This window comes from Lepisosteus oculatus, chromosome 12, assembly GCF_040954835.1.
Source record: "Lepisosteus oculatus isolate fLepOcu1 chromosome 12, fLepOcu1.hap2, whole genome shotgun sequence".
Classification (NCBI taxonomy): Eukaryota; Metazoa; Chordata; class Actinopteri; order Semionotiformes; family Lepisosteidae; genus Lepisosteus; species Lepisosteus oculatus.
The window spans coordinates 12,643,437-12,657,708 of NC_090707.1; the positions used below are offsets into that span (position 1 = coordinate 12,643,437).

At 37.9% G+C, this 14,272-nt stretch overlaps 2 protein-coding genes across 4 annotated transcripts in view; one reads left to right on the forward strand and one right to left on the reverse strand.

Annotated features, from left to right (window-relative positions):
• The first annotated feature begins 1,118 nt into the window (after positions 1 to 1,118).
• upp2 (uridine phosphorylase 2) lies at positions 1,119 to 4,508 on the forward strand. Its single transcript, XM_015358754.2, has 8 exons — positions 1,119 to 1,228; positions 1,332 to 1,399; positions 1,489 to 1,606; positions 1,709 to 1,867; positions 2,299 to 2,413; positions 2,571 to 2,780; positions 3,294 to 3,440; positions 4,187 to 4,508. The coding sequence occupies exons 2-8, from the start codon at positions 1,347 to 1,349 to the stop codon at positions 4,327 to 4,329; spliced, it is 945 nt and encodes a 314-aa protein (XP_015214240.1). The 5' UTR covers positions 1,119 to 1,228; positions 1,332 to 1,346; the 3' UTR covers positions 4,330 to 4,508.
• LOC102699039 (coiled-coil domain-containing protein 148) overlaps positions 3,344 to 14,272 on the reverse strand; it is a 42,248-nt gene continuing 31,319 nt past the window's right edge. For all 3 annotated transcript variants that reach the window (XM_006636469.3, XM_015358753.2, XM_015358752.2), the window contains 5 exons: positions 14,067 to 14,185; positions 8,962 to 9,079; positions 8,600 to 8,740; positions 7,758 to 7,946; positions 3,344 to 3,433 (listed from right to left, as the gene is read on the reverse strand). In XM_006636469.3, the coding sequence (XP_006636532.3) occupies positions 7,794 to 7,946; positions 8,600 to 8,740; positions 8,962 to 9,079; positions 14,067 to 14,185 (531 nt within the window). In that variant the 3' untranslated portion in view covers positions 3,344 to 3,433; positions 7,758 to 7,793. The remainder of the gene's footprint in view (positions 3,434 to 7,757; positions 7,947 to 8,599; positions 8,741 to 8,961; positions 9,080 to 14,066; positions 14,186 to 14,272) is intronic.

Sequence of the window (14,272 nt, forward strand, 5' to 3'; positions counted from 1 at the left end):
AGCTCTGTTTTTGATGGAAAAAAATTCAAAATAAGTTTAGAATATAGAATTGAAAACCACATTTAGCTTGCAGTTTGGTTTTTAATGTATTGGAGAGTTCATTGTATAATCCTTGGTTTAATTAGGATAATAGCTAAAGGTGGGATAGTTGATAAGGATACATATTTTTCACACAGAGAAAACTTATTGGTAATGGAATTTTATGTTACTTGAAAATACCCAGAATGTCTCAGTGACTTTCAGCAATCATAAAAAAATCTAAAATGAGTTACCAGAAATGCTTTAGTTGAATTAATGCTGAAAACTTAACATTAAATATTTAAAACCTAGGTTTTACTGATTAACCAGTGCACTGATTAACCATGTATTCTCAGCTCCATTTTCCATATCATGTTGATGTTAATCCAAGTTGTCTGACAACAAATGGTAATTTGAAAATTGTTGGATAATTAACAGAATTCAAAGTACAGCCGCGTGATCATTTCAAATGCTGGTTTCTGTAACTACCACAGAGTAGTGGATAGAACTTTTCATACCACTGAATGTTCTCCAAGAGAAACTGTTGATTCATATTTATAATTTATAAAATATGTTTACTATACATGATGGAAAGTCATTTGGTATAGAATTCAACCATATGAATGTTTTGATGTTATAAAGAAACAATATGAGTGAATTGTAAAATAAAGTACTATTTCCAGTATTGGAAGTGTTAGAAGAAATAAGTTTTATACTCTTTTTATGTACTTTTTGATATTTTATGTCATGATTTCACATTATTTTATGAACTGACAATGTCAACTTTTTTCTTTTAACGTTTACACCCACATTTCTAAAGCTATATCAACAATTACATTATGGCACTGTAAATAAGTTCTATTGGTTTCCATTACTACCCAAAAGTGGTTCCAATACTGGAGTCTTTTATGTAAATAAAATTAATGCAATGGTACATGGGACTCTGGAAGCAATTTAACCCTGGAATGAGGTGGTTCAGTGACACTATTTTTGTTTGCATACAGAATGTGACTCCTACTCTAATATAGCCTGTTTTGGTTCAGTGACCTTGTGACGTCGAACTGACTGTACACCTCCCTCTGCAGCCAATCATTTCTGAGAACGACTCACAGATATAAGCATCCCGCAACCAAACAGAGAGGTTTTTCTTGCTTTCATCAAACAACGCAGCAGAAGCCACAAAACATTTCCATTCTGAGAATTTTGAAAGGTAGGGTTGTTAATATCTATTTGGAATTTCTTATGTGAATTTCAATTATTTTTATGTGAAGTATGAAACGTACATTTTTTTCCCCACTTTTGTTTGGGCACAGAGTGAACATCAAGCAATGGCTCCCATTTTACTAGAAAGTGTCGGGAATGAACGAACAGATTATATTGAGTAAGTACTGTGTACATTCGGAAGTATCTTCTTTAGTAAATGTTAGTCAAAACTTCAGTGCAACTTTTTTTTTCCCCAATGTTATTCAGACATGAGGTGGTGCATGTTAAAAATCCTCACCTGGATTCAATGGAGGAGGACATTCTCTATCACTTTAACCTGGGAACAAAAACTCACAACCTGCAGTCAATGTTTGGGGACATAAAGGTAGGTGAAGACTGTATGGTCAAACGTTTTAACCAGGAGAAATACTCTGTTGAATGTGAAGCACATTAAGTTGACTATTTTATTTCTGTTTTTTTTTTTAAGTTTGTCTGTGTTGGTGGCAGCGGGAACAGAATGAAAGCCTTTGCCCAGTTTATGCACAGGGAGTTGGGCTTAATTGGGGACACCACTGACATTGAGGACATCTGTGCTGGAACAGACCGGTACTCTATGTACAAAGTGGGCCCTGTGCTTTCCATTAGTGTAAGTAAACTGTGTTGCATGTGCCACCTGTTAAAGAAAGTCTGTCCATAAGTTTTCGATTTTCAGGTTTCCAACTCTCACTTTTCACTAAAGAAATGTATTCCAGGAAGATGTGAAATGCAACAATACGTGTTGCAGAATCCTCTACAAGTGTATATTTTAAAGTCAGCAATATGCATTGAGCTTCTGCCAGATCAATAATTTTAAAAAGCCTGCTGTCAACATAAGGTTACTGTACTGAAGCATAAGGTTTCCTGTACTGTGAGAGAAGATACTGTAGTGCTGACATTAGTATTTAATAGTGCTGCCCTTTTTATCCTTACACTTGGAGCTCTATAAGTGAATTGGCTACTGCTTACATCATAAGTGCAAGCTGAACTGAATCTTTCCATGCTGGTTAATTGCTCTTCTGATTTTGTGACCCATTTCAGCATGGAATGGGAGTTCCATCTATCTCCATTATGCTGCACGAACTGATAAAGCTCCTGTACCATGCCAAGTGTTCCGATGTCACCCTCATACGCATTGGGACTTCCGGTGGCGTTGGTATGTTGTCTGTTTTCTTAAAATATATAAAATATGAAACGGTTCTTTACGTGATATACTGCTTTGATGAGTTCTGAAAAAAAGTGTGACAGAAATGGCTGCTTGATAGGTCTTAAATGGTTTGGGCCAACCGTCATTATTATGTTCTGTTGTGCAGGTCTGGAGCCGGGGACCGTAGTGATTACAGACAGAGCTGTGGACTCCTTCTTTCGGCCCCAGTTTGAACAGGTGGTGCTGGGGAAGGTGATTGTGAGAAGCACTGAACTGGACGCAAACCTGGCTCAGGAGCTGCTGCAGTGTGCGACAGAGATCCCAAACCTCCCCACGGTTATCGGGAACACCATGTGTACCCATGATTTTTACGAAGGTAAGTCCATTTGAAAGACTCAGTACAGTGACAGTTTTAGTTAGTCTTTTATCTGTTCTTCCATTCAACCCGATTCAATTTGGTCACATCGCACTGGACAATGGCCAGGTTGTTGCTGAAAAAGAGGTGTCTGGCTGGCTTTTCATTATCCTTGAAGTCAGTTTCAGCGGAGGGAGTATCAGCAGTGGAAAGGGACATAGAAGAAATGGTGATTCCAGCGTTCTTCCTGACAGTCCCACTAGAAGTATGTAAACACCTAAGTGGCTTCTCCACTTAAGAATGGAGTTGAGATTTACAAAAGTCAAATCCAGAAGCAGACTGCACCTGCCCTGGAAACCACACATTTCAATATGTGACAACATATACTTACTTCAAGTTTTTGTTTCTCGTTTGACTTTTTTATTGTTCACCATACAGTATTAGAGCACTCAAGTCTTGCACGTGTTCAAGCTTTTGCATTTTAAGCGGATATTGCCGATACATTTACACATCTCTCTTATCCATCCCTGTCAGGTCAGGGTCGTCTGGATGGGGCTTTGTGCTCTTTCTCTACGGAAGAAAAGCTGGAATACTTGAGGAAAGCCCACGAAGCCGGAGTGCGGAACATTGAAATGGAGTCCACAGTGTTTGCTGCCATGTGTCGTATCTGCGGGCTGAAAGGTATTAAGAGTAAATATCCCAAGCGGATCTTTTTATAAAAAAACATTTTCCAATGTGCTCCGCAAAGGTTCTAAACACTTTGTTCCAAGAATTAGCTATAATTGAGAACAATGTTGGTAAGATGACAAGGGTCAAAGTACAGACTTATTAACATGCTCTACACATACCCTCGTACAGGGAACACAGTTATCAAATAACAGCCCAGTAAAGTGGAATGTCCGAGAAGCTTTGGGAATCAAGCCTGTTAAGCTTTGGATCCATGCTTAGAATGTACAAACAAGCAAGAGAAGCACAGCTTGTGAGGAGGAATGGTGAAATGTTAATCTGATAAAAGCACATGGATCATATCATATTTCAGATGTTGGCACTTTATCTGATAGTAAAATATTTCTGAATACTATAGTGTAAATACAATTTTTTCCCCGCTTTATAGGCAGAAGAAATAGCTTGGTGTTATACTGTATATATATATAATCTATTTCTGTTTCTTACAGTCATTAGACTTTTAAAAATCAACTATGGTGAACAGCTAGAATTTCTTATGTGAAAAGAAAGAAGACAAGAAAGCTTGACCCAAGTTTATGAGGTGCTGTACAACAAAAAAATCAATCAGTTCAAATAAGAAATATTACCAGAAGTGACGCTTCTGCATGTTTATGTTTGGGTTTTAGTTTTTACATTGTAAATATTGTGCAGCAGAAGTATTGGCACAATGTAAATATAATGCACTGTGTTCAATATTTCAGCTGCTGTTGTCTGTGTGACCTTGCTGGATCGATTTGAAGGGGACCAGATTTCTACTCCACATGACGTTCTTACTGAATATCAACAGCGGCCACAGTGTCTGATGTCACATTTCATAAAGAAACGCCTTGGACTTTTTGATTAGCATTGCTGCCTTAAATTCCAAATGTAAATGAGTTTGTATATAATCATGTTTTTTTCCTGTAAATAATATATAATAAATTTGCATTGTATAGTTCTTCACATGAATATCTATAATGCACATTTGTATATTGTATGTTTTTGTTTGAAAGACAAAATCTCACAATTAAAAAAGAAATGTAACGAATGTTTTATTGATCAATCACATAATGGTATTGTTAAGCATGGACTTAACTGGTAAAGATTTGGTTGCTCAAGTTAAATATTACCATAAAGCAAGGTTAAGAATTCAGCAATCCAATCCATTAAAACAAGCTGTAATCTAGAAATTTGACAAAAATAGCTTTTAACCTGATTTCATCTTTGTGAATACAAACAGATTGCAGTGTGGAATCTTTGTAAAAACCTCAAATCAAAAGCAAACAGCTTTTTAACTACAAAGCTACTTATTTACAGCTATTTGTGATTATTTTTTTAAGTTTCAATTTCCATGAAAGATGAAGGATATCCTCTGTGTTCTACATTAAATCTGCTTTGACTTCAAAACCACTGTTGGTATTCAGACTCTATAGGAAGATCATGCTACACTACACCCTAAAACATTCAAAGGCTTCTATTTAAAAACAACATATGGTGTGCAGTCCCATCTTAGATGCTGAATGAATCTGCTTATAACCCATTCCAAATCTTCAGACAATAAAAGGAAAAAGATGTGGAGTAAGACGAGGAAGTAATGAATTTTCACATTTTGAAAATATTAATAGTGTGCCCGCAGATGACAGTGATCATTAAGCAGAAGAACATGAACTCCACTACCAACATTTTGATACAGGAGAGTGAGGTCCAGGCCAGTAGAAGACATTAAGCTCCTGTCTTTAAGAAGCAGCTGCAAAAACACATTTCAGGAAAAACACTAATGTGCAGCCAACCACACCTGTGAGAGTACAAAGGCAAGTCTTTGCATTTGGCAAAACAGAACAAAAATAGAAGACACTTGGACAGCTGAGCTCATTTACTAGATTAGCTGAAATTGTTAGGAACTGCAAAGCATGAATATCTTGAAATAAGTGGTAACCTCTTTGTTTACAGAGGCATACCAGTGTCTTCACCTGAACTACACACCCAATAGCAGTGCTGCTGGTGTAAGACATTATAATTTGCACAAAGCATAACTTTCAAGGGATTGATTACCAAAGCCCAAACAATGTTGATTCAAAAACATTTCTATGACAGTGTCCCCTCTAGCCTACCAGACACCTTCCTTGCACCAGAGGAGGTTTTTAGGTTTTAGAAAGTACAAACCTTTTCTATCTGACTATTTTGCATTTTGTATTTATAGTTAATGTTTGTGCATAAATACAAAATGAGAAAAACAGAAAATGATTTAGATGTTTACATTGATATATGATTGATATCCTCTATACAATGTCGGGAGCAACAGAATGTTAATCTTTACAGTCAAAAGTGTAGAATTTAAATAGAGGGATATTTACTTTCTGACAAAATGACAAAATAGTTTTTATACTTTATTAAACTCTGTAAAGCAGAGAGTCCAGAGTATGTGATAAAGTATGATGATATGATGTATGTTACATTAGTAAAGTGTTTTACTTGAATAGGTAAAAAGAACAAGACCATTTTAATCTTGATCAGAAACGACCATGAGGGTGCAAATACTGTATTCAAACTTCTCAGTGACATTGACAAAGTCAAAGTCAGTGGATTTTTTTCAGAATGAACTGTGAAACATGAATAAGAGGCAGAGGCGAACTACACTGAAGAGCATTTAAAACCAAGAACAGGAGGCACTTCTTGACTCAAAGAGTGGCGGGACTATGGCAGAAGCTACACAGCCATGTCGTAGGCAGAACTGTGGCTTATTTAAAAAAAATGGTTGGATCCCTGGATCAATTAACCATTAACTACTAAATGTGCTTGATGGCCAGAATGACCCTCTCTCATTTGTAACTGTTCTTTTGTTCTTAATACAGCAGGCAGATAATGACAAGTGAACATTTACTGTAAGGAAAGAAAAAAAAAACTTTTTGAGTGCTGTGCTGTCAAAGTACAAGGGCTTCCTGGAGTGAGCCAGGTTTATTAAATATGCGGGTCATTTCAAATCAAGAATGATAAAAATGTAGAAAGGGCTATTCTAAATCAGAGTTTCTATACAACTTTGCTAGTAATGACATCTCATTCTACAATACGCCAAATTAAATTAACATATTACAACTGTGAAAACAACTATATATATATATTTCTTTGCAACAGTATTACAGTTAGGTACTTGCACAAATAGCCAATTCACTTTTCTTATTTGATATAATGGCTTAGTACCGAGGTGACATTTGAATGAAAATGTCCTAACATTTGTTTTTCAGAAGTACTATTGGCCTAGTGCATTAGTAGAATTTCTAGATACATAGAGTTTGAATCCCTTCAAGTTATTCTGTTTTTATAAAAACTTTTTTCCTCTTGGAAGCCCTTAATTGAAAAAACGTGGTGATGCCTCTCTTCTTTTGAGATACAGTGTTTATTTTTAATAGAAACAACAAAGTCCTATCTTTAATTAAACCCATATGAAAGAAAATATTCTACTGACATGGATGCCCAGATACATTTGATCTTTTTCAAAAGTTTAAATCTAAAACCTCGGCCACAAGAAAATAATCAAAGTCTGAAGGCGAGTAGTGAACAAATCATGTCAAGAGAGACCAAGTATGTTCCTAAATCCATCAAATGAGAAGAAAATGATTCATGTTTTGCACAATTCAGCATTAGTTTTGAAGATAGGAATGAAAGTATTTCTCTAATAGAACTGATATTTGAATCATGCTTGAATTTTAAATGTGTAAATATCAGAACACACAGACCTAGTAATCAAGCCTGTCCTTGTTCTTAGAACTAGCTCAACAATGAAAGCTTTAGTATGAAGACATCTATCTGATGTTACTGTGATTCAGATTTCTGGACTCTCTACAGAGTTTAAAGTATAAAAACTATTTTGTCATTCTTAAGGTTAGGATGTACATTTCCTCTATATTTATGACATGACATCTGCTGAGAACAACAAGATTACGCCATTCAATACCACCTTTTGGCCTCCTCAGGAACCATCTGTTCAGACTGTTAGGTCCATGAGTCATGCCTGTATTTGTTTGTATTACTGCATTACGTCATGTTGTTTACTGTGTAACTTGCACACTACAAATTTCTTATACTTAGGTGACTCTTTTTGCATTTACTTTTGATTGAATGTAAGTTACCTAGACAATGGCAAAATCTTAATAACAACAACAAAAACAGTACCAATAATAAATAATAATATCTAATCAGTAACCTTCTGGCATTTAATTATATTTATGTCAAATAGTAACAGTAAGCAAATTATTGATACTCAATATTCATTCAGGCAAGACCATTCATACTTACAAGATTGAATATGCCAAGGAAAAGCCAATGGCTCATCTAGGACAAGTTCTGAAATAGAGTGGACTCCATATCTCTTCTGGGCGGCCTTGGTGGGTTGATATTGGAGAGAACGTCTTTAGCGTAAAATGTGTTATGAAGACCGGCTTGCCTGAGTGCTTGTTCTATCCGTACTCTTTGATCAGACAAAATCTGGAAAAAATAACTCAATTAAAGATGGTTTTGTTCATCAGTTTTCATCATCCATCAGGTGAAAAAACACTTAGGCCCCAAGTTTCCATCAGGGCAAACAGCTTAAAACATAAAGCAAACCATATATTTTTATCACAAGTCAGATAAAAAACAATAATATAAAAACTGCCATTTGAATTTTAACACAATTGTTATTGCAATTACCATTATTAATGGTTGTAAAGAAGTAAACATCCACACAATTTGTATAAATATCAACATTTCCTGTCATAACTGGAAAAAAAAAGAAATTGCACAAGAAAAGCTGCCAGTCAGATTAATAAAGATGACATGTTTTCTGCCTAGCCTGTTACAGAACAGCCACATTTGTTATAAACATGCTCATGCTGATTCACTGTCTGGCCTTGACAAAAATAGGTTTCATGATTTTTGGACATGTGGCTAAAGTTTAACTAAGACAAACAGTATTGCGAATGATCCCGAAGTGTAAGGTAATTACTGATCATTTGTATACTGTTACCAAGGTCACCAATAAGTTGGGTTCACTGGAAAACATCTTTGTCTTTGTTTCTATTCAGAAAAAACATCATAATTTTAGATAACATTTTAAATCAAATCAAGGAATGGGGTGAAAAAAAGGGAAAACGTCTCACCTCAGTGTCAGTGTACGTGTACAAATGAAACAGTGGCCTCTGAAGAGCCACCTCTTCCTCAGCTTCTATGTTTTGTCTGGCCTTTGATGATTTTGTAGCCCCCATCAGCCTCACTGGGTCCAGGTCAGCCACAACAGCCACCTTGGAGAATAATCACCCCGCAGTCTGTTAATTCAGGACCATAAAGCCTCATCGTGCCAGAAGGTGGCAGTAATGGTAAAGATTTTTCAATAAGAAATCATCCACAAATAAAAACAGAATATTAAGGAACGGGTAGATAACACAAAACACTAGCTTCTAGATGTGCTCCGTTCACATTTATTTGTGTTCTGTACAGGTCTCCTGCTGCTCAAAAGTAGCACCTGATTTCTCAGATTCTCAAGGCGTCTTTGCCTCTCCTCTTCCTGCTCTTGCAGTCTGAGGGCTTGTGACTCCTTTTCCTTCCTACGCTGTTGCAGTAGGTCCTGTCTGAACTGTACCCTGGGAAGAGTTTAAAGAATAAAAATGAAATTAGACACAGTAAGTTAAGCTCCTAGAGAAGTAGGAGAAGTATAACCTTCGGGGAGGCATCCTCTGAAATGTTCTGAGGGAATCCAAGCACAGCATAATTGTTCCTTAAAGCAACACTGCTGACTGTATTTGACTGAATGCAATCATCCTGCTTCTGAATGATACTCTTAGAACTCAGTTTGTTTGCCAAACAGGGATCTTCAGAATAACAGCTTCAAGGAGAATTCAAACCAGTAACTCTGTTAATCTTTGTTTTATATTCTGCATAGCTGCTCTTAACTACAGTTATATTCCTGTTGATAACTGCTGACTGACATGTCTCAATGATCCAAAGGAGAATGGGTTTGCTGTTGGTAGAGAAAGGACAGGACACATAGGGTGTACACCTCACAAAACAACCACAGTTGTAACAAACATATCTAAATGTAATCTTCCATCGAAAGGAATACAATAATCTTGTATAATCTAAGATGTCAAAGCTGTCCTGGGGACCATGCAGATTTACTTTCAGAAATTGAAGGGGAGGACTGCAGTAATTCTGTCTTGTTCAGACAAAGTAGGTGGCTGGATACCCAGCGGGCCATGAACTGTCGGAAACCACGACAGCATCAGAGAGTCAGAGAGAACCTTGCTAAAGTCCCATCTGAGAAAATGAAGAACAAAAGTTGCAAATCAAACTTGTGCATTGTTTCTGTGCAGGCGGGCGCTTAGCTAGATGATCATGATCGGCCACCACCAGTCACGAGGACACACAGAATTGATCATGGTTCTAGTGCGTGAAGCTTCCTTTGCTATACTAATTTACAGCTCATTCTTCAGGAAGCTAGAAAATTAAACGATCACTTCAGCCATGACACAGTTTAAGCACTGGTGTTTGTTTTGGATTGTTCTGCAGCTGGCACAGTGGCCCAATGGTCAGCAGTGCTGGGACCCTGGGTTCAATTCCGCACCTGGGGGTGCTGTCTGCACAGAGTTTGTATGTTTTCCCCTTGTTCCTCTGGGTTTCCTCCCACAATCCAAAGACTTACATTTAGGTTGATGGGCTGCTGGGAGAAGTGGCCCTGGTGTGAGTGTGTAATAGTGTCTGTTTGTGTGTCTGTGCCGTGCAGTGGACTAGCATCCTGTCCAGTGTGTACTCTGTCTTATGCCCTTTGCTTGTCAAGAATTGCCTCCTTTGCTTCTCTCCGACCCTGAACTGCATTACCCAGCTACCTATTTCCACCTGTATAGGACTGCCGATTTCCAATATACTCAAGTATTTACCAACTATGGTTTTGCCAGCCGCAAGTGTTTTAAGGAGTGAAAGCTCTGTGGTTGGCGAAAGAAACGTGTATTTGCAACAGATAAAACAAAGGCCACAAACAGCTGTGTGCTAACGTTTTTCTTGCCCAGTCAGCATAATACTATGTTTTCTTGTGTTTATATGATATGTTGCACATGGTTATATGACTGCATTTCTACTTAGTGTTTAAGTATTTTGCAGCTTACATATTATGATTTAGCATTTTTCTTTTTCTGTGTTTTTCCGCCTGATCATGTTACATGTTTGGTATTAAATATGTCTTCTTCTTTCTCTCCTATTTGTTAAAGATATGTTTTCTGTTGTATATGTTCGGCTCCCACAGCACTGGTGTTCTTCAGTGTTGTGCTTTTACACAAATCAAAAGTGCTTACTGTTTAGATTTTTTACACTGTAAAATGTTCAAATGGTTTTGCTTCGGGAAACTCATGTCAAGTTTTTTCATAGATTTCAGCATAAAGGCATTGCTCATTCTTGCACACTGAATAAAACAAAGAGGGTGTTTGTAGCATTTGATAGGGAAATAAGTATTACTGTCAGCGGTGCTAATAATACTTAAGGTCAGTTTTGCCAAGTGATGACTATTAATGCTTATCAGTATTACATTGTGCTAATCATGTCTATTCATACAATGTTTTTGACAACATAAGACTCTCTGAATTTCCAGAGTATGCCCTTCTTATAGGGGGATTCTTTATTTGTATTAATCTAGTACTAGTCACCTCTTCACCAAATACGACCCTGTTCCTGCCTCTAAATAAGATAGGATCACTTAGGAATTCAAGATAGGAATTTGTCTTTTCACAGACCCCAACTTGCTCTCCATGAGACACACAGACAGGGAGAGAGAAGCTTGGGGTCAGAGCGCAGGGTCAGCCATTTATATGGCACTGCTGGAGCAGTTGCTCAGGGGCCCAATGGAGTAGGATTTCTCTGTCGGCCACAGGATAAGAACTGGCAACCTTCCAGCCACAGTTTAAGCAAGAGGTGTTCCTTCATTTAGGCTAGGCACTAAGACAAATAATCACACCCTGTACACAAATCTTAAACAAAAACTATCTATGAAAATGTGTGCATTAACCACACTGCTCACAGTCAGAGACTATGTCAAACAAAGAACTGTTGTTCTAGATTAAAGTTTTCCCCTTTTTCTCTTACATCTTTACTGAAGCACATTACCTCCACAGATATAACTACAATTTTCCAATCCTGTTCCGGTTCTGTGCTCACTTGACATGTTTCCAGGATTCACTTGTAATATAAGGTAGTGTATTAACTCTAACCCTTTTTTTTATTGAGGTCTTCTATAGCGATTGTGCTTCTAATCTGAACAAAAAATACAACACACTTATTATGAAGCAAGCAGCCATATCACCCTGCAGCTCTCAAATGGCTACCCACTAAAGCTAAGCAGGATTGAGCCTGGTCAGTACCTGGGTGGGAGACTTCCTGGGAAGCTATGGTTGCTGCTGGAAGAGGTGTTAGTAGGACCAGTGGGGGGTGCCCACCCTGTGGCCTGTGTGGGTCCTAATGCCCTGGTATAAAGGCAGGGACACTATATTGTAGTGGGCAATGTCTTTTGGGTGAGATGTTAAACCGAGGTTCTGATTCAGTGGTCATTAAAGATCCCCTGGCATTTCTCGACAAGAATAGGGAGTTATCCCGGAGTCCGGCCAAATTTCCCCTCTTGGCCTTTACCGTGGCCTCCAAATTGTCCCCATGTATGATTGTCCAGGGGTGTACCCTGCCTTGCACTCATTGCTTGCCAGGTAGGCTCCAGCTTCCTGCGACATCGTATGGTATAAAGCGGTTTGGCAAATGACATGACATCACTCGTCATCAACAGGGCTTACAAACTCCTGGATATCTCAGGACAGCAGTGGACAGAACTGTAGCTGGAAACTGAACAAAAATGTAACTTCCTTGAGCGTAAGACTAGACATCAGGCCACACTGAAAAGTAAATTTAAAGACCTGACCTGTGTTAGAGCTCAAATACTAACTTATAAAACAAGGCAATTCTACTATGTATACGCTGATCTCCCTGTTTTTTTCTTGCAGTATAATGGAAACAATATTTAGTATTAAGTTTCAGTTAAGGTTTTCTCAGTTTTTAACACTGAGCACATAAGTGATATTTTTCACAAATCCTATTCACATTTTAATCTTCTTAGTCTTTATGCCTATGAATCTCTTTGCTAAGAAATTTGAGCCACCTACTTGAAGTGATATGAAAATATTTGGGAGGAACCTCTTCTGTGTTCTGAGACGGCTTATGGGAGATCATGTTAGCCAGAATCCAGCACGCAGGTCATGTAGGTCACACTGTATCAGCGTTTCTTGGTGCAGCAAATGGTGCACTCAGAAATGTTTATTTCATTCTAAAAAGCTGCCAGCAATCACTAACATCTGGTTTAAACAAGTTAGAAACTGATGAACAAGTCTGAGTTTCAGAAAACAAAGGCTTGTTTTTATGTATGAAAATTAAAATGCAAGTTTAAATATTCATCTTGACACAAAAATGAAATTATTTGAAATAATTTCAGGTATTACAATGAGCATTTAAAAATATATGCATACATTTAAAGCAAATACATGCGCTGTTGTGCTGAGAATTGAAGCTTGGTAACTTATTACATTTACAGTATTTTTCTTCCAGTCTATTGCTTTTCTCACTGCTCACATAATTAAACCGTGTAGCAGGAGGCCATGATTCCTAACTGTTACCATGAAAACAAAGTTCTAAAGTGGCTGGGGGTAAAGAAACAAACCTTTTAGGCAGAGAATTAGTTTCATTTTTTATGCAACTGTGGTAAGGATTGCTGCCTTTCAGCACTGGGGCCCTGGGTTCGATTACTGGGGTACTGTCTGTATGGAGTTTGTATGCTCTCCCCGTGTTCATATGGAGCTCCAGGAGCTCTGGTTTTCTCCTATAGTTTAGAGACATACTGGTAGGTTAATTGACTTCTGGGTAAGTGTGTGTTTGTGTCTGTGTCTATGTCTGCCCTTTGATGGACTGGCGTCCTGTCCAGGGTGTAACCCGTCATGTGGTTGTTTCTTCCTGGGATGCGTTCCAGCACCCCCACAACCCTGTATTGGATAAAGTTACCAGAAAATTAATGGATGGATGGATTAACTTGTATAAGACAAGTCACAATGAATCGATTAAGGCAGTCCAGATGTTTGGACTAGTCTTAATGTCATTTAATACAACCAGCCATAGGATCTTTTATTTACTGCACCCTCCATTCAAATGATCCCAACCTCTGCAAAACCAGTCCCCTCTCAGTTACTATTACATGGGATGAAAAACAGGAACTAGAAAAACTAGAAGGTAGTGCTTTCAAGGATGCAGTCAGGGACGACACTGTCATTTCCTCTAAAAACTCTGCAAACCAACTCATCAATTATAAAGGAACAAGTAATAGGTTTATTCCATGCTGAAAAAAAAGGAAGAAAGAGAACACAACGTTTCGGCCGTGGAGCCTTCTTCAGGTGTGGGAAGGGGAGTGAGTTGCCTTTTAATCACACATGGTGGAATTCATTTGTAGTTGTTGCGCGTCCCATATTATTTGCATTTGCTGTATTGGATTGTAAAACCAATCAAACTGTGTTGGAAAAAGGACGAGTTTTGTGTTTTTGGAGTTCGACACATTACCTTTCCTGGTCTTTTCTGGCTTGCTCTGCAAGGAGGCCCTTCAGTTCCTCCAGCCGCTGCCGATCCCTTCTTTCCAGTTCGTCTCTCCTGCTCTGCTTCTGCGTGTAATACCGCTTGATCTGGGGGAAAGAGACATACCTCTCTGTTCATATAAACAAAATACACATGATAAAGAAAATAGGAATTCAAATCAGCAATGCATTTTG

What these genes read in the sequence shown, in the direction of transcription:
- upp2 (XM_015358754.2), top strand. Translation starts at nt 1,347, where the DNA reads ATGGCTCCCATTTTACTAGAAAGTGTCGGGAATGAACGAACAGATTAT. An exon ending in TGGGACTTCCGGTGGCGTTG is followed by an intron (nt 2,414 to 2,570) that starts GTATGTTGTCTG and finishes TCTGTTGTGCAG; the next exon opens with GTCTGGAGCCGGGGACCGTA. An exon ending in TACCCATGATTTTTACGAAG is followed by an intron (nt 2,781 to 3,293) that starts GTAAGTCCATTT and finishes CATCCCTGTCAG; the next exon opens with GTCAGGGTCGTCTGGATGGG.